Source organism: Neoarius graeffei, chromosome 28 (genome assembly GCF_027579695.1).
Source record: "Neoarius graeffei isolate fNeoGra1 chromosome 28, fNeoGra1.pri, whole genome shotgun sequence".
Taxonomy (NCBI): domain Eukaryota; kingdom Metazoa; phylum Chordata; class Actinopteri; order Siluriformes; family Ariidae; genus Neoarius; species Neoarius graeffei.
The window spans coordinates 17,774,530-17,793,738 of NC_083596.1; the positions used below are offsets into that span (position 1 = coordinate 17,774,530).

General features: G+C 40.8%; 1 protein-coding gene across 1 annotated transcript in view; it reads right to left on the minus strand.

The window, feature by feature from the left end:
• Positions 1 to 16,020: 16,020 nt before the first annotated feature.
• The window catches only part of vkorc1l1 (vitamin K epoxide reductase complex, subunit 1-like 1), a 42,017-nt gene continuing 38,828 nt past the window's right edge, over positions 16,021 to 19,209 (minus strand). Inside the window, exon 3 of the mRNA XM_060912942.1 lies at positions 16,021 to 16,327. Within this exon, the coding sequence (XP_060768925.1) occupies positions 16,107 to 16,327 (221 nt within the window). The 3' untranslated portion in view covers positions 16,021 to 16,106. The remainder of the gene's footprint in view (positions 16,328 to 19,209) is intronic.

The window sequence follows — 19,209 nt, forward strand, 5'->3', positions numbered from 1 at the left end:
CACACACCACTGCAAACATAAAGGTTTTTCTTGTTAGATTCGATACTGTGAGGGAATCTGAGGACAAATTTGTTTGGTTTTTTATCAGCTGTGCAGTGAATCAGAAATTATACACCAGTATTTCCATATTTCTGTTACAGTATTTGAAAAAGACGCGCTGAAGCGGACACGTGCTGCCTTATACTCTTCCAACTTGCACACATTCCTGGCTAATAAGCGAACACACCCTGTGATACCGTTTATTAGTATGCTGGTTTACTTGATAAGCTCACACTCTTGGCTTGTTGTTGATAGAGCGTGAAGAGGTGTTGAATTTGTTTCAGAACGTCTTGAATGGTGGACCATGATTTACCGGTAGACCTGCTTTTATGGGACCATTTAATGAAATGATTGCATTAGTATATAATTATTAAATGGAAATAATAAAGTTCGCTACAAAAAATGGGCAAGACCTTTTAAGGCTCACCAACCATCTGATGTTTTTGCTGTCTGGTTCTACCTGCAGGTTTAATGGATTCTTTCCTCTTCGCCATTCTGTGTATCAATTACATAATTGTTGCTTTTTTTTTCAAATCCAATGATATTTACCTTTCTTACATTCAGTTCTAATCAATCAATCTTAGGTCTATTTGTCTTTGATATGCACAATGAGTCAAAGACGTGTAACAAATACATTCAAACTAATAAAAGATCCAAATTAAAAAAACAAACAAAGCTAGACGGCCTTTCGATTTCATAAAATCGGTGAAATTTTGTTCCCTCTGAAATTTGGTCATTGTGATATATGTTTATTTCTGTAATATCAGGCCAATCTGTGGCTGGGAAGTTATTTAATTTGAGGGGGATTAGAGCAAATAATGTGCATGAAATTGCTCGCTTCGCGCAGTCAGCAGACAGAGGAAGTCCGTGTGCGCATGCGCAGGTTTACCTTCTTCTTCTTTTGGGTTTTACAGCAGCTGGCATCCCCAGTGTTGCATTACTGCCATCTACAGGAACAGCTGATCACATCGAGGTGCTCGCTGAGCGCCAATATTTATTAGTTTGGTCCTGCGTTTCCTTTTCTTCTCGCTTTCCGTTACTGTAGTCGGTCTTTCACATTTCATTCACACACTCACGTCCTCCATTTTTCTCTCTCATTTCAAATTTGTATCCCACAATGCCTTGCGCGAACAGGGAAAGCCCACTACGTCATGCATAACGTAGTATCTTGTATTGCATCATGGTGAAGCCGGAAAAAATAGCAGAGAATTTAGGGCCACGTCGTGACTATTAAAAAAAAATAGTAAAATTGGAAGTCTGATTTGAATTCGGTAGCTTTCGGGCCACTAAACAAAAATAATTGGGTGTCGGGGAGAATTCTTTTTATGACAGTCTACCTTTAAAGGAACAGTCCACCGTACTTCCATAATGAAATATGCTCTTATCTGAATTGAGACGAGCTGCTCCGTACCTCTCCGAGCTTTGCGCGACCTCCCAGTCAGTCAGACGCGCTGTCACTCCTGTTAGCAATGTAGCTAGGCTCAGTATGGCCAATGGTATTTTTTGGGGCTGTAGTTAGATGCGACCAAACTCTTCCACGTTTTTCCTGTTTACATAGGTTTATATGACCAGTGATATGAAACAAGTTCAGTTACACAAATTGAAACGTAGCGATTTTCTATGCTATGGAAAGTCCGCACTATAATGACAGGCGTACTAACACCTTCTGCGCACTTCGACAGCGCGTTGATACGGAGCTCAGATATCGAAGCGCACAGAAGGTGTTAGTACACCTGTCATTATAGTGCGGACTTTCCATAGCATAGAAAATCGCTACGTTTCAATTTGTGTAACTGAACTTGTTTCATATCACTGGTCATATAAACCTATGTAAACAGGAAAAACGCGGAAGAGTTTGGTCGCATCTAACTACAGCCCCAAAAAATACCATTGGCTATACTGAGCCTAGCTACATTGCTAACAGGCGTGACAGCGCGTCTGACTGACTGGGAGGTCGCGCAAAGCTCGGAGAGGTACGGAGCAGCTCGTCTCAATTCAGATAAGAGCATATTTCATTATGGAAGTACGGTGGACTGTTCCTTTAAAGTACTATAATAGGTAAATATATTATATCAAGAAGATCTTTTATACAAGACATAATATTAAAATTAAAAATCAAAAAATGTAAATGTTAAATCGAGAATATAACGAAATGCAGTTTAACTCTCTTGATCACAAATATTACATTTGCACACTAGTATGATTCGTTTTCTTTATGGCGCTTTTAAACTTGATTAAACAAGATATCTCAGTCCGAATGGTTTCATCCATAATTTATATTTTGCCTTTTACAAGTTGGCTTTAATTTACCTTTGGAAATATCTAAAGTATGTTTTTGAAATTTGTGATACCTACATTTTTTAGAACTTTGTAGAGGTTTTTTCTTTTCAATAAAAGTCAATTTCCTAGATGTGATTTTAATGGACATTTTCTTTTTTTTTTTCCGGTATTGTGTATTTGCAAGAATAAGTGTCTGCCTACTTTTTAGTTCACTATAGTAATGATAGAAATATGTTTGGCATGCTTGAAACTGGTACAAGCTTCTCCGATCACTACTTGTTTTGGTTAAATCCTTGAGTTTTATCTTCGCTCGCACATTCTGCTCTCTGCTTAATGAAGGTTATGTTGACCAGAAATGCCTTTCTTCTTTTATAAGTTTATAATCCTGATGGATGATGTAATTGTACATAATGTCTCTCTTCTTTCATAAAATACTGTAGTCTAAACCAGTGATGTAATGCTTCATCAACCATTTACACTACTCTGTCATACATAGATAACTTAGTTTCACAACTCTGGATTATGGTCACAATAATTGGAAAAAAACTACTCATCTTGTTATAGAAAGGGGTTTATTATGATCACTTAGGGACTGGAAGCTGGAATTTCTGCTGCTGTGCATGTGAGGGATCAATTGTTGATCCCTGAAACGTGGACTGAAAATCCGACTCTTTAGTGTCTTTGGATATTTGCAGTCAAGCCATAACAAACCTTGAATTGTTGGCACTTTCATAGATATGATCAGAAGTGACTGAAGTTATCACAAATTCAACTGCCTGTCAATAATTACGCCTTTGCCGAATTAATTAACCGGGGCATTACAGTGGTGCTTGAAAGTTTGTGAACCCTTTAGAATTTTCTATATTTCTGTATAAATATGACCTAAAACATTATCAGATTTTCACACAAGTAGATAAAGAGAACCCAGTTAAACAAATGAGACAAAAATATTATACTTGGTCACTTATTTATTGAGGAAAATAATCCAATGTTACATATCTGTGACTGGCAAAAGTACAGGAACCTTTGCTTTCATTATCTGGCTTGACCCCCTTGTGCAGCAATAACTGCAACTAAACGTTTGCAGTAACTGTTGATCAGTCCTGCACACCGGCTTGGAGGAATTTTAGCCCGTTCCTCCGTACAGAACAGCTTCAACTCTGGGATGTTGGTGGGTTTCCTCACATGAACTGCTCGCTTCAGGTCCTTCCACAACATTTCAATTGGATTAAGGTCAGGACTTTGACTTGGCCATTCCAAAACATTAACTTTATTCTTCTTTAACTATTCTTTGGTAGAACGACTTGTGTGCTGAGGGTCGTTGTCTTGCTGCATGACCCACCTTCTCTTGAGATTCAGTTCATGGACAGATGTCCTGACGTTTTCCTTTAGAATTCACTGGTATAATTTAGAATTCATTGTTCCATCAATGATGGCAAGCTGTCCTGGCCCAGATGCAGCAAAACAGGCCCAAACCATGATACTATCACCACCATGTTTCACAGATGGGATAAGGTTCTTATGCTGGAATGCAGTGTTTTCCTTTCTCCAAACATAACGCTTCTGATTTAAACCAAAAAGTTCTATTTTGATCTCATCCGTCCACAAAACATTTTTCCAATAGCCTTCTGGCTTGTCCACGTTATCTTTAGCAAACTGCAGACAAGCAGCAATGTTCGTTTTGGAGAGCAGTGGCTTTCTCCTTGCAACCCTGCCATGCACACCATTGTTGTTCAGTGTTCTCCTGATGGTGGACTCATGAACATTAACATTAGCCAATGTGAGAGAGGCCTTCAGTTGCTTAGAAGTTACCCTGGGGTCCTTTGTGACTTCGCCGACTATTACACGCCTTGCTCTTGGAGTGATCTTTGTTGGTCGACCACTCCTGGGGAGGGTAACAATGGTCTTGAATTCCCTCCCTTTGTAAACAATCTGTCTGACTGTGGATTGGTAGAGTCCAAACTCTTTAGAGATGGTTTTGTAACCTTTTCCAGCCTGATGAGCATCAACAGCACTTTTTCTGAGGTCCTCAGAAATCTCCTTTGTTTTTGCCATGATACACTTCCACAAACATGTGTTGTGAAGATCAGACTTTGATAGATCCCTGTTCTTTAAATAAAACAGGGTGCCCACTCACACCTGATTGTCATCCCATTGATTGAAAACACCTGACTCTAATTTCACCTTCAAATTAACTGCTAATCCTAGAGGTTCACATACTTTTGCCACTCACATATGTAATATTGGATCATTTTCCTCAATAAATAAATGACCAAGTATAATATTTGTGTCTCATTTGTTTAACTGGGTTCTCGTTATCTACTTTTAGGACTTGTGTGAAAACCTGATGTTGTTTTAGGTCATATTTATGCAGAAATATAGAAAATTCTAAAGGGTTCACAAACTTTCAAGCACCACTCTATGTTTCTTGCCCTGCTTGACATCATGCGTTTTGCTTATTCAAATTATTAAAAGTTCATTTGATATCACATTTTACTGTTTTCATGTGTATTTGGCTAATAAAGCTACAAAGTCTTTAACTGCAAAAAGATCAATTTCAATGAGAAAAATGAGAATCATGTCTCCTTAGTAAACCAACAGTTGCGATATGTAAACAAATGAAAAACTTCCACTAAAGTATCCTGGAACGAATGGCAATTATAACATACAGGATACCTCAAACATGGCGGTTTCAAGATGACGAGGTGGGGAAATAGAATCGCTCGTTTTTGATCGGACTCTCAGCAACTTTCATTTTAAAAAAAATCCATCAAACATCTTTAAATGTTATCAGTAAGTATTCATAATAAAGATCAAGTGTTCTTGGATCTCGTGCTAAAGAACTTAGAGTTGTGCTAAAAGACTTTTGTGCTAAATAACCGTAAAACGTCCGTCAGTGACTGTTTCCTCCTGGATCGATCCCTGAGGCAGAATCTTCTAGGCGGCAGAGCTATATTCCTGGATCACACTTTGTCAGTTCAGCCTCCTTCAGATCAAAACCTAACAATCAATATTATATTATCGTATCACAACTATATGTGCAGTTGAGTGCAAATGTTTGCATCCCCCATGAATTCCAGGTGAAAAAAAATTATCTCCAATAACAAACTCCAAGAAATATAAAAACTAAATGTGTGCACGCACGCATCTTACCAGATAACCTAAAATATAGAACGAGCTAAACGAATGGCGGATGTAAGCATGGGCGCCGCCAGGGGGGGAAAGGTTAGAGCAATTCTAGGGGCCCAGCACTGCCATGGGGCCCTTTAAGGGGCTTATAATATGCTTTTAATGATTTTAATAAGACTTTTGAAATAACAACAATGCAATATTCCATCTGGTAAAATGAGCTAATTGAACAAGGTTGTCTATTTCTTGAGTTCTTCAACATATCGTCATTTAACCCTCCCCCTTTTGCGAAATGGTACGGTCCAGTTCTGGTAGAAGCACGATGCGTTAAATCTGTGTGCTGATCAGTGCAACGCTACTTGCTGCTGTGTCGCGGTGCAGCAGCCAGCCAGCCAGCAGTGGAGTGCGTACAGTCTATGATCGCTAAATACGAAGAGTAGCTGTCAAAAACGTAAAGAAAGGCAGCTGAAAGCTGAGAGGGACCGGAGAGGCAGGCAACTGGTCACTCAGTTTTTCCCAAAGAAAGGTAGCTATCGCTCACGTGTGTTCAAAATATTAGCGAATGGTAAATGAACAGTATGAACGTGGTTGGATTAGCCTATCAAGAGAACACTTTTATAGTTTGTACAGTGACATTTTTCCATTTTAATAACTGAACTGACTTGTGTGATAAACAAGATGAAATATTACGTTATGCTGGTGCTAATAACTAGTGCTAATAACCAGTTTCATAACTAATGGGGTGCCCTAAATATGCCCAGATTCAACCTCAGGGGGACCTCCGCCCTACCAAACCACTGAACCCCCCTTTGGAGAAGGAGGTAAGCAGCAATACAACCCATAAATGCTTTAGGATTGAAGTTTTTAAATTTTAAATTTAAATTTAAGTTTTAGAATTAGTCACTGACCAGTTTTCATCTAGTCCCTGGTGGGTTAATACATAAAATGTAATAAAGTCACAAACTCAAGGTCCATGGGCTATCAAAAGTCAAATAATGACAATAGTGCAATTGTGACGAGGGTGGGCAAAGTTGGGGGGCCCAAAATTTCTGGCGGCACCCCTGGATGCAAGTTATTTATATTAATACAATGCTAAGAAAGGGAAGCTTTGATTAAAATGGTATCATTTTAGTTGTCTAAATGAGAAAATGCTTTTTCATTATTTTGTCCTGGGGGTTTGCACTCAACTGTAAAGAGCGCTCGAACCAGTCGTAATTTTTGACCATGTACTGGGATGTGGTTTAATAAATCACAGTATGTTGGAGGGTGGTTGTTGTGGGGGGGGAGTTATTTAAATAATCCAGGCTTATTTTTAACCACGTCAATTAATATTTTAATACACAAACTGCTACCGGAATATATCATCTTGCATCAGTACATGAATGTCCTCTAATGCCCCTTTTCCACCAAATCAGTTCCAAGGCTGGTTCGGGGCCAGTGCTTAGTTTGGAACCGGGTTTTCTGTTTCCACTGACAAAGAACTGGTTCCAGGCTAGCACCAGCTCTTTGCTGGGCCAGAGGAAAGAACCGCTTACGTCAGCGGGGGGGCGGAGTTGTTAAGACCAACAACAATAGCAAGACGGCGAAAGGTTGCCATTTTTAAATAAGCGACGAGATATCATGGATGCAGTAAAGCAGCAGTCATCCATTATTGTTGTTGTTGTTGCTTCAATGTTCACGCCAAGGTTTATGCAAACGCAGCGACGTAACTGACGTATACAGTGACGTAATGACGTGGCTCCCCTTAGCACCCCAAGTTGTAAAAGCAAACTGGTTCTCAGCTGGTTTGCAAGTTAAATGAGTTGTGAACCAGCCCTGGAACTGATTTGGTGGAAAAGAAGTATTAGTAGGGGCAGCACGGTGGTGTAGTGGTTAGCACTGTCGCCTCACAGCAAGAAGGTCCGGGTTCGAGCCCCGTGGCCGGCCGGCGAGGGCCTTTCTGTGTGGAGTTTGCATGTTCTCCCCGTGTCCGCGTGGGTTTCCTCCGGGTGCTCTGGTTTCCCCCACAGTCCAAAGACATGCAGGTTAGGTTAACTGGTGACTCTAAATTGACCGTAGGTGTGAATGTGAGTGTGAATGGTTGTCTGTGTCTATGTGTCGGCCCTGTGATGACCTGGCGACTTGTCCAGGGTGTACCCCGCCTTTCGCCCGTAGTCAGCTGGGATAGGCTCCAGCTTGGCTGCAACCCTGTAGAACAGGATAAAGCGGCTACAGATAATGAGATGAGATGAGGGGTATTAGTAATCTTATCAAAGCGGAACGTTTAGGCAGGAGCTGGATCCAGATCATCGAATTACAAATACTGCAACTGATCAAAAGAGAGAGAGAGTCCAGAGAGAAGTAATAGCTGAGGGAATGTTTTAATGGTAGACCAGTTCCACAAAAACACTGTTTGTACTGTCAATGTTCGGTCTGGGCTTCCAACTCGTTCACACATTTTAATCCAATTTTTTTTTTTTCCTGTACGGTCATACTTGATTGCTTGTAACATGTAATAAAATAATTTTCCTTTTTGTTTTAAAACATACTTTGGTGAAAACTTCCTCCACAAAATTTTCCACAAATTTTATATACATATCAAACCGCTTGAAGTTGGTTTAGTTTGTACCTGCCAGATCCTAACATGCAGAACCTTCTCCTCGATCAACGGTGAGACGCTTCATAAACATGGTTTTCAAACATTTCTATTCCTAACCAAAATCCAAAACACACATGTACATCCAAAGATGACAATCAGCTAAAAAATAAAAAATGTATCAAAGCAGCCATTTTGTTTGGAAAAGAAGTGGGTGGGTGTGCTGTATGTGGTTTTAAGTGGCACGGTGAATCCTGGATGAGACCCTAATACTGATGTTAAGGGAACACCATAGTCAGTCAGTCTTAACTGAGCGTCAGGAAGGCTTGCTAAATTCTGTTGCCTCTCTTTGCATAAGCCATGGCTGCACGGTTGGTCTAATCTACTGAAGGACAAACAGAAGGCACTTTTATTGAAGTATTAAACTGGATGCAACTCTCTCAATGTTGTAGTGGTCCACTGGAACAGTTTTATATCGTGAGATCGCATCAAACGACGTGCACTAATGATCTCTTCAGACTTTCTACATTGTTGATTTGCATTACAACGACTGAACTTGACACCTCTGGAAAGGGTGTTTAACTCAAGAAAAACGACAAAACTGCCATAACCACGGGACGTACACTTGGACGTCACACAGACGAATTTGATTACACTCGGCAGATCTCTAAACGATGTTTTTGCAGTGTTAACGTTTTGGTGTACACATATGGTGATCTTTTTAAGCGATAGTACTGACCACGTACTGTACAGCAAAGAGCTATTTTGCGATAGGCACAAATACAAGAAAGTCATCCTGGTTCACAAAAGTCCTGACTGTAGACATCTGACTGAAGTAAATTCAAGCTTTGATCTCCATTAAAAGTACTGGTTGGTTTTTTTTTGTCTGTTGACAACCAGAAAACCTTCAGGAATAAGGACACAGTTCAAGGACTCACAGTGACATGATAACAGTTGCGAAAGAAAACTGGCAGAAGAATATAAGCAAACAACGTGATCCGAAAGGTAATATTCGTAATATTTAGTAACGTTCATCAAATTCGGCTTCTTCAATAAATTGTCTGCTCCGAGGGAAAACTCCGGTCTTTGGCAACTCAGACTGGATGGAGTAACCAACATCCAATCAATCAGGACAAGGAGACATCTCGACTTGCCTGACAATTGGAAAGCTCAGCCCGAAGCACTGGTTGTATTCGTTTGGGTTTCAAAACTGCCAAAAGTTTCTGACTAGACATTTCACTTTTTCCTGTCTTTGAAAGTCATGAAGCTTTATCAGGTTTGCGCAAATACAGTACAAATATGACATGGCTGAAGAGCAAATAAGCGTCATCAAGCATTCGTTTCAACAGTAGGTTACTAACGAGACCACACATACAGACAATACACCACACCATGCTATGCACCCAAACATAACATTCTTTTCACTGATAGAGAGGGACACAAATCAGATTCACAATTCAGAAATGAAGGTCAAGCAAAACAGAACAGCTTGATTGTGTTGACTGTCTCTTTGGATAGTACAAAGAACAAGGGGCAACACTAAGAGGTAGAGGCTGTAAATGAAAGCTAGTAAGTTCTACTTTCACATGTTGAGGAGGGCCGTTTGCATCATAAATAGAACTTCAGAACTGGGCTCGTTTCCTTGCAGAGTACCAATAGCAAAATCATCATCATCTTGTGACTCTGACCATGTGTGTGTAGCCTATAAAAGGTCACTGGGACATCATGTTTGTTTATCCTCTCTTCACCATTGCCATGGACGTGTAAAGGTGAACTAAAAGACCATCATGCCACCATGCCACTCTAGGAGCGGCATGGTGGTGGAGTGGTTAGCACTGTCGCCTCGTAGCAAGAAGGTTTTGGGTTCAAGCCCAGTGGCCGATGAGGGCCTTTCTGTGTGGATTTTGTATGTTGTCTGCGTGGGTTTCCTCTACTGTTCAAAGACATGCAGGTTAGGTGAACTGGCTACTCTAAATTGTCCATAGGGAGGAGAAAACCTCAATAATCTAGCAGAAGGCAACGAGAAACCACTACGGTAATTCCTCCCTAGAAATTCTGAGAGCTGAAGCTGTCAGAGCAGACATGCCATCAGGCAGAACACTAAAGAAAAACAGCACTCTAATTCTGTGTCTTTGTTAAATCTTCATTGTCAAAGAAGAGTGCATTAAGACAAACCTTGGGTGACTATAACTCCAGGGCTTGACTGTGTCCTTAGAACAGACACATGGCCTATTGTTTGTGACAGTATGGGCGATACCCCCAGTACCCAATTGCATAACTGTACAAATTCATAAATGATGTGAACTTTTTTGACCGCTTGTATTTCAGGGCAGCATGGAGAGCTGTTTGCTCTGCCAGGCCCCAATGGACTTGGATGATGGACAAAATCCATCCATCCATTATCCATAACCGCTTATCCTGTGCAGGGTCACAGGCAAGCTGGAGCCTATCCTAGCTGGCTATGGGCGAGAGGCTGGGTACACCCTGGACAAGTCGCCAGATCATCGCAGGGCTGACACAGAGACAACCAACCATTCACACTCTCATTCACACCTACGGTCAATTTAGAGCCACCAGTTAGCCTACCCTGCATGTCTTTGGACTGTGGGGGAAACCAGAGCACCCGGAGGAAACCCACAAAGACACAGAGAGAACATGCAAACTCCACAAAGAAAGGCCCTCGTCGGCCATTGGGCTCGAATCCAGAACCTTCTTGCTGTGAAGCGACAGTGCTAACCACTACACCACCGTACCACCCATATGGACAAAATCAATGTTCAAAATTCTTTGGGACCAGAGCACCTTTGACAAGAACTTGCAGAACCTTGGCCTTATGACATCATTATGCACCACAATGTGAATATTGTGGACTAGTCCTTATTTTTTTTTCTCTTGTGCTGCATGGTAGTATAAGAGCAGGGGCAAAACAGACAGCAGATGCTACTGCACAATCCCCTTGAATGGGAATAGTAAGTGGTACTACTATGTTGAACCGTGAGCTGGCCTAGTGGTTAGCATGTCCAGCTCTCAATCGGGAGATCACAAGTTCTACTCGTGGTCAGGTCATACCAAAGAACATCATAAAAATGGTACCTACTGTCATCTGGCAAGGCATACTGCAATACAGATGCGAGTGAGGAGTCAAACTCTCATGGTTACCTGAGGATCGACCCCCACTGTAACCCTAGTTGTATAGGCGAGAGGCAGAGGGCTACAGAAACGGAGATCAGTGCTGCCCAATGTGCCTTAAGGGCCTGGTTAGTACTGGGACGGGAGACTGCCTGGGAAGACCAGGGCATGGCGCAGGAAGGACTTATGACTACCATGTTGAAATGAAGATGATTCAAAAGACATAAGAAAAATACAAGAGCTGTTGGCAGCAAAACAACAGAAGAACAGTGCAGAACTGTGAGAAACTCAGTAAAGCTGTCTCACATAGAGACAGACCCTGATGACACCCTAAAGGCTGATTCTCATCTTCTAATATAGAAGAACGAGTCTACCTTGGCAGAGAGGCCGGAATTCCCACCATCAGCGCATTCTGATGATCGGAGTGTAACGCAGGGCTGTGGCTCAGCAGCAAATGCACTTCAGGATCATTTCAGACTGACTTATTGAAACTAAATTTGAATTTTCCACTTGACGGCTGATGGAACACGAACTCATTTTGTGGTACAGGCGCTCGAGCAAGAGATGTACCTATTCTACAATGTACCCATTTTCTTTGGGAGCTTTTCTGCACATTCATGACTGCATTCAATCTGTGACCTGATAAAAGAACGATATTCTCAATGCCTCCGGTAGAAACACCAGTGGCCTCAATAGAGGTACAGGCTGATTGAAGCTCGGCACATAAATGCAAGACAGATGCCAAGTAAAAGATGATGTATATTGCTCCTGGTCTTATTGAGATAATGTCCACAAGGTCAGGTGCAATGAGTACTGATACCTTAGAGGCAGAATTCTAAGCAACAGGATATAACCTGGCATGATGAAACTGTAGAAATCTCCAACTCAGACCAATCAGGACTAATGCTTGATCGTAAGCAATACAGAATTTGTTCAACTTCGAGACTTGCTCAAAATGACCAAGCTTTTCACAAATTAAACACATTTAGTCAACATCTAGCCTGTGAAATTGTGTTTCAGCAACTCGAACAGAGGATGAGCGGAATTACATATAGCAAAGAATATCCACTAAAATGGCTTTGTGCCAGATCAGGGTGTGACCAGATTTCCAGGGCACGATTCATCAAAACCATTGAGGCATCATGAAGTACTCTTCACTTTTGGTTAGGTTTAGCAAGCAGGACATTCACAACTGACCTTGGGTATACTTCAGCGGACATGTCCAAGCAACACCCAAATTTAGTGTCTGTATGGGCTTGTGCGTATTGACTGTTCATCTGTGAAGCCAAGGGTGCAAGGCAGGTATTACAATAAAGCACGTGCTCAGCTTGTGTGCTGAGACCCATCTGCAACAGCAGAAAATCAAGTATACTTTGGAGACATCCATGCACATGTACGTATCCATGTAGTGAGAAGACATGTCCGCAAAAGTACACTTCAGCCCTCAGACTTCACCCTTGCAACACCAAGGTCTATGCATACTCCCTTATTTGGATGATTAGCTGCTGTGTGAGCAGCCCAAAAGCAAGTGATGGGCCAGACAATGCTTCCGATCTCAGACATGGAAGCTCTATGACTAAAATTCAATCACAAGTCACTTGCTTTTAATAGAGTGGTCAGTAGCATGAAGCATAACATGCACATTATTTGAGTCTTTTTGATGGAAGACCGAGCTACCTCAATTACGGATGCAGCCACAAAATTGCGAGTGGCCACACGTCACATACGCAGACTGTGGTTAATGTGGCAACCTTAACTGACAACACCCAGGGTGGTATTTTTCAACCACCACCAAGAGGGTACAAAATCAGAAGTGATGCTTGGATGGGCAAATAGATGGTGTACCTGTAGGGCTAACGCCATCAGAAGCAATGCAGCAAGGGGCAAATTTACAAGGACCTAAGGAAAAGGAAGAAGTTGATCCGTTTTGGCATACAGAGGCTATTCAATTTCCAATGTGCTTCATAAACAGAGCAGAGACAAATGTTTGGGCCAAGATGCATTGGCGCAACGACTGGCCAAAGACGTATGCTTTTCAACCACTACCATTCTTGTAGTCATCACTGCAACACATCCAATTACGCAACCAGTCTGGACACTGGGATTAACCCCAGTATACTGGCATCCTTGCAAAGGGTCAGACATTATGAGTGAACATACACTCCACCTGTGTATGCAGTAAGGTGGGAAGCTTGTTGCTATGGTTTGAAACACTGAACATGAAACCTGTCATCAATGTTTTTGTAGTCAGCTACAACCAACTCTTTCTGGGTCTATCCCAAAGATATATGTGGCACCATTATCTGAACACAGTTCTGGTCTACCACTTAGACTGCGTAAATTAGTCAACTGGACGTACACAGCATGTCTCCAACCTCCATGCAAAATGTTGCTTCAGCAATCGATCAGTTTCTGCAACTTACTCTTTGAACCAAAAGATGATGCATATAGAAAAGGGTCTCGCTCTTAAACAGCATTTTTGGGGCCATCACTATGGCCAGATGAGTTGGTGAATGCCATGAGCCATCAGCCAACACACCGTGTAACAAGCCCCTTCCCCAGTAAGGACTGTCGAAGTATGAAATTGTTACAGCCAGCTTTTGAGGCGAGACAATGACACTGATTAGCTGTTTCTGTGCTTTGAGGTACACCATATACAGGATCAGAATTTCAAGATATTTAGTGTCAATATCAGAATGTTCGCTATTGATAAAAGTATGGCATCAGTGCTGGCAGGGTGCAATCAAGAGGTGTTACAAAACCTCAGAACATAAATAGGTACCACTAGTTGCAAATTAAACATAAGGAAGTAGAACACAAGGTTGGGCAGCACGGTGGCACAGTGGTTAGCATTATCGCCTCACAGCAAGAAGCTTCACGCCTCATGGCCGACAGGAGCCTTTCTGTGTGGAGTTTGCATGTTCTCCCCATGTCTGTGTAGATTTCCTTTGGGTGCTCCAGTTTCCCCTACAGTTCAAAGAATTACAGATTAGGTAAAATACCTAGTCACTGGGGTTGCACAAGCCAGCGCTTAGCTAGTGCCGGTCCCAAGCCTGGATAGATCGGGGAGGGTTGCGTCAGGAAGGGCATCCGGTGTAAAAACCTACACCAAATCAAATATGCCGAACAGATCTGCTGTGGCGGCCCCGGATGAACAGGAGCAGCCGAAAGAATGCCACCACCACAAGGTTACAAAACTAACCATATTTCTGTGACAGAATGAAAGCTCACCATGCCATTTTGGTCATTAGGGTTGACAAGAATGGCTAGTGGACGGGTTGTGGCAAGGTGCAGACCCTTTATAGGCTCCACGCATGGGGTCATGGCCTTGAGTTCACAACTTTGCTATTGATACTCAGCAAATGCACTCGTTCCGAAGGAGACCGCTCCGACAGTCATAGAATCCCAATTAGGTGCGTAACTTACTTTCTATTTTCACATACCAGTGTAGATCCTCAACAGATTTAACAGCATTACTCCAAATACTGTTCTGTAGTAGTACATAATAAGCAGCTACAGTAAACGTGGCAACTGAAAACTAAATATAAAAGCATTATACAAGGGCTGTGAATGTGTATGAATGTTAATGACCGGCAGTAAAATCAATGTAGAGCGTTGAATGTTTTGTACGTGGGCGGGAAAGGCTGAAAATCACAATAATGCACAAGAAACAAGGGACACAATGAAATACTTTTAAGTACAACACATTTCGAGTCAAGGACAAAAAAAGAATTTTAGGCACATTATTCTCTAGTGAATGTTACTGTGTGTACAGGAATGCTGACATACAAGAGTATTTACAATAGAGTACAGAAAAGGGAACTTGTCTGAAGAACCGTCTCAGCAGGGCGGGGAGAAGTACGTACTGCTCTACAGACTCGTTCACAAGTTAGCCTTTTCACAACTGTGAACTCCAAGTTCCCCCAAACAAACTCTAGGCCTGACCTACAACTAAGAAGGCTTACTTCTTACTCTTTCTCAGGTGCAATTTAAACAAATTATGACAAATGTAACGGATCCCTACGATGAGTAAAAACTGGAATGTGAGAGCTTAGTGTAGATCAACAACACAAGTGTAAGATGAAATCAGCTCAAGTCAAACAGCTTGGTTATTTTACTTGACAGAAGTAAGGATGTTGCTGTAGTTGGTTTTTAGAACAAACTGTCCAAGTAACTAACACAATATCTACCTAGAGAACTGCAGGGAAAAAAACAAAAATTGCAGATGACACCAATTTTGATCTACATACCAACATCTCACGACTCTCCCACAGTTAATAAAAATTAGTGGTCTTACTCAAAATGAAGTTAAAAAAAAAAAAAATACTGTAAACATAAAAATTACAATTTATTTGTTGAACGATTTCTATCCTTTTTATGTCTTTGAATGGAAATACCTCTGAACCGTACATAAACCTCATGATCATGCACTTTTATTCAATTAAAAGCCCATAATTCAGTTGATGTACAGCGCCATAAAAACAAGACTTCTCCACTGGATTAAAGTAAGCACCATTTGACAGGGCTATGCCTTCTCTACGTTTCGCCTGCTTGCTTTGTTCTTCACAGGATTTCCTCTGTCCGTACTCGTAGCTGGTTCTCTGCAAGTGCTTTTGCGAGCCACCTTTGACTCTGCTTATCTTGGCCCCATCCCTCATGAGCAAGAAACAAAAAACACCCCAAAAAAAAAAAAAACTGGACAAAAAAAAAAAAAAAAAAACCCAAACACTTTGTTTTAAATCCTTCATTTGTAAATGCAAATGAACTTGTGATCTGCGGCCCTAGGATTTTAATTTTCTTCAGACTGGGTATTTTCATTTTTTACATGTACGCAGAATAGACACTGGTTTGGAAGCAAGGTCTCCCGGTGGCAAGTCAAATGTTCGGAGGTCACATTTCTTTTCTTTTATTATTATTTTTTTAATCCTTGTATTATCTTTTTTTTTTTTTCCTTTTAGTCCCGCTTTAGCTGTTGCTTCCAGGCCTCGTTCAAGTAGACCAGCCTCTTGTAGTTGAGCACGAGTAGAATGAAGTTCAGTGCATATGTGGTAATGCAGATGATGCAGAAGTCTTTCAGGACAAAGTAGAGGATGTAGGCCAGGTACACTGAGCCTATCACTGAGACGATGGACGTGGTCATTAGAATCAGGGCGGCCATCGCACTCACAGTCAAGCCTAAGGGACGGACACACACACACGGGCCGGTTAATGACAACAAAAAACAAGCAATGTAACATTATAAAGGTCAACTCTTCAATTCAGTCATTTCTCTTTCCAATGGCAGGAATTTTTTTTTTCAAGCCATATGCTTGTGCTTCAGGTTTTAAACATGAGGACCTAAAAAGGTAAAACTCATGATCACTTGCTGGAATTAAATTTATTACTTCAGTAGGATGGCTTTCAATTTCAGCCTCTTTCAACAGAATCAGAAAGGAGCCTATTAAATAATTCTTCACTGGCGCGTTTAACACGAATTCTCCAAGGGAAATTGCTAGTCTATTTGTATTTTACTTAATGTATTTTAAACAGGCACGTAATGACTCAACAAATTCACGATTCAATTTAATTCATGATATTGGGTTCACAATTTGATATTCCCACAATATTTTTGAAAATAGAGTAAATGAAGAAAACGTTATTACCAAAAAAAGGTGTTCCGAGAGCACAATATCCCCTGCTGGCAACTCGGCCATAACTCTGGTAAAGCGTGACCGAATTGAATGAAATTGCAACATGCGCATTACCGACAAAGAATCCTGTCAAATTTTGTGAAATTCCTCCAAAAATTGTGACAGGAGTTGATTTCAGAAGGCGAGTACCCTTCCCGGGACGGACGGACGGACATCACCACGATATAATCCCCCTTCGGGTCTTTCGGCCAGTGGGGGATAAAAATTGTGAGGGAAGTTGATTTCAGAAAGTAAGCACACCTTGATGAAATTGCCAAAGTACAAGTTTGTTAATAACCAAGGGCATAACTCTGGGAAAATTTGCCCAAATTAAACGAAATTTCAACATGCATACAACGATCATATAACAAAGCCTTTTGCCAAGTTTGGTGAAATTCCTCCACAAATTGTTAGAGGAGTTGATTGCAGAAGAACGTACGCCCTCGTGAAATTGTCAAAGTACAAGTTATTTAATCAAGGGTCAAAACTCTGAGAAAATTTTCACAAACGAAATTAAATCGCAATATGCGTATTACCGTCATATAACAAGGCCTTTTGCCAAGCTTCGAGAAATTCGTCCGAAAATTGTGAGAGGAGTTGATGTCAGAAGGCGAGCGCACCTTCATGAAATTGTCAAAGTACAAGGTTGTTAATCAAGGGCTGTAACTCTGGTAAAATGTGACCCAATTTAACGAAATTACAATATGCGTACTGCCGACATATAACAAGGCCTTTTGCCAAATTTGATGAAATTCCTCCACAAACTGTGAGAGGAGTTGATTTCAGAAGGAAAACACACACATGAAATTGTCAAAGTATAATTTTGTTAAATCAAGGGCTGTAACTCTAGTAAAATGTGACAATTTAACAAAATTGCAATATGCATATTACTAACATAGAACAAAGAATCCTGCCAAGTTTCGTGAAATTCCTCCAAAAATTGTGAGAAGTTGATTTCAGAAGGTGAGTATCCTTCCCGGGATGGACGGACAGACGTTGCCACAACATAATCCCCCTTCGGGCCTATCAGCCAGCGGGGGATTTTTTTAAAAAAGGCAATATTTATTTTCCTATTCTTATCAACTTTTATTTTTGTTAAATTAAAAAATTTAAAAAAAATCATTCTTAATAACCAGTAATAATTACTGACTGACATGTGTCAAGGTTGGAATAAAATACAACAACCAAATAAATTAAATATTCCTTTTATTAAAAGTGAAAAAGTTGATGACAAATTGGCCTTTTCTTAAACTTTTAGGAACATTTCTACTACCTCTGCTTCTCTTTTTTTAATTTTTTTTTAATAAAGCTTGTCAGTCTGTAAAAAGATAGCCAATCTACATGTACATTCAATCGCACAACAGCTCTTTTTCACTTTAGGTCCGTTTTGGGAGTTTTCATGGTATTAGAGCTGTGTTACTTCCACCTGCTGTGAAGTGAAGCATATTCCCGCTATTGTACATTATTGCACCCTCTGCTGCCTAAACAATATGATTACAGCTAGGAAAATTTAAGCTTTTGCAACCTGATAATAATCACAATTCATTTTTTTCCCATCTGCTCAAATCCAAAAGATATTTCAAGACATGCACTGCACTTGTAAGGATTATCATTCCTGCACTAGCACAATATTATTACTTTATACATCATGGTAGTTCATCACGCCTGAATATAAGGAAATCCAGGAATGAAATCTTAACGAAATTAAAATGTCTGCAGAGAAAAATCACCATACTGATAGAGGAAAGATGCGACCTTTCCCCCGGTTGGCACTACCATGACCCAGGTATACACAATCCCTTTGCATTCTCTTTTCAGGTCAATCTATTCATAGATCCAACATTGCAATAAGGACAAGAGGATAGATAGAGCACACAGCTGAGGAGAGACGAAGAAGAAACCTGCAGTGACACAGTGTTGGAGCAAAAAGCATATTAAATCACAACTGCAGTGTAAACGGGATGCCTGGCTTTTATTTGAAGTGTAATAATCAAATTTAAATAATTTTTAGACAAAAATACAGTTCCTGTTGGACAGACATTATTAAAAACATGGACGGAATTCTTTGTTTGCAATAGACGTCACATCCGGCAGTGATCCACCTCTTGATGTATTCAGGTTTCCAGCTGACGGGCGGGCATCGTATTTGTTTACAGTCGCTTTGCAGTAGTTTCTTGTGTTTTGCCTCTAAATATGCCAGATCGTTGCTCTGTATTTGGATGTTCAAACCGAACAAATTGAGAAAAAGACAAAAGGTATTACAGGATACGACAAGAAGTCATGCACAAGGGTGAAAGAATGAAAAATCTCAAAAAGACACCGTGAAAAATGGCTCGCAAACCTTTCACTGTGTTCGAAAGGAATCGAGAGTCCACATGCTCGTGTTTG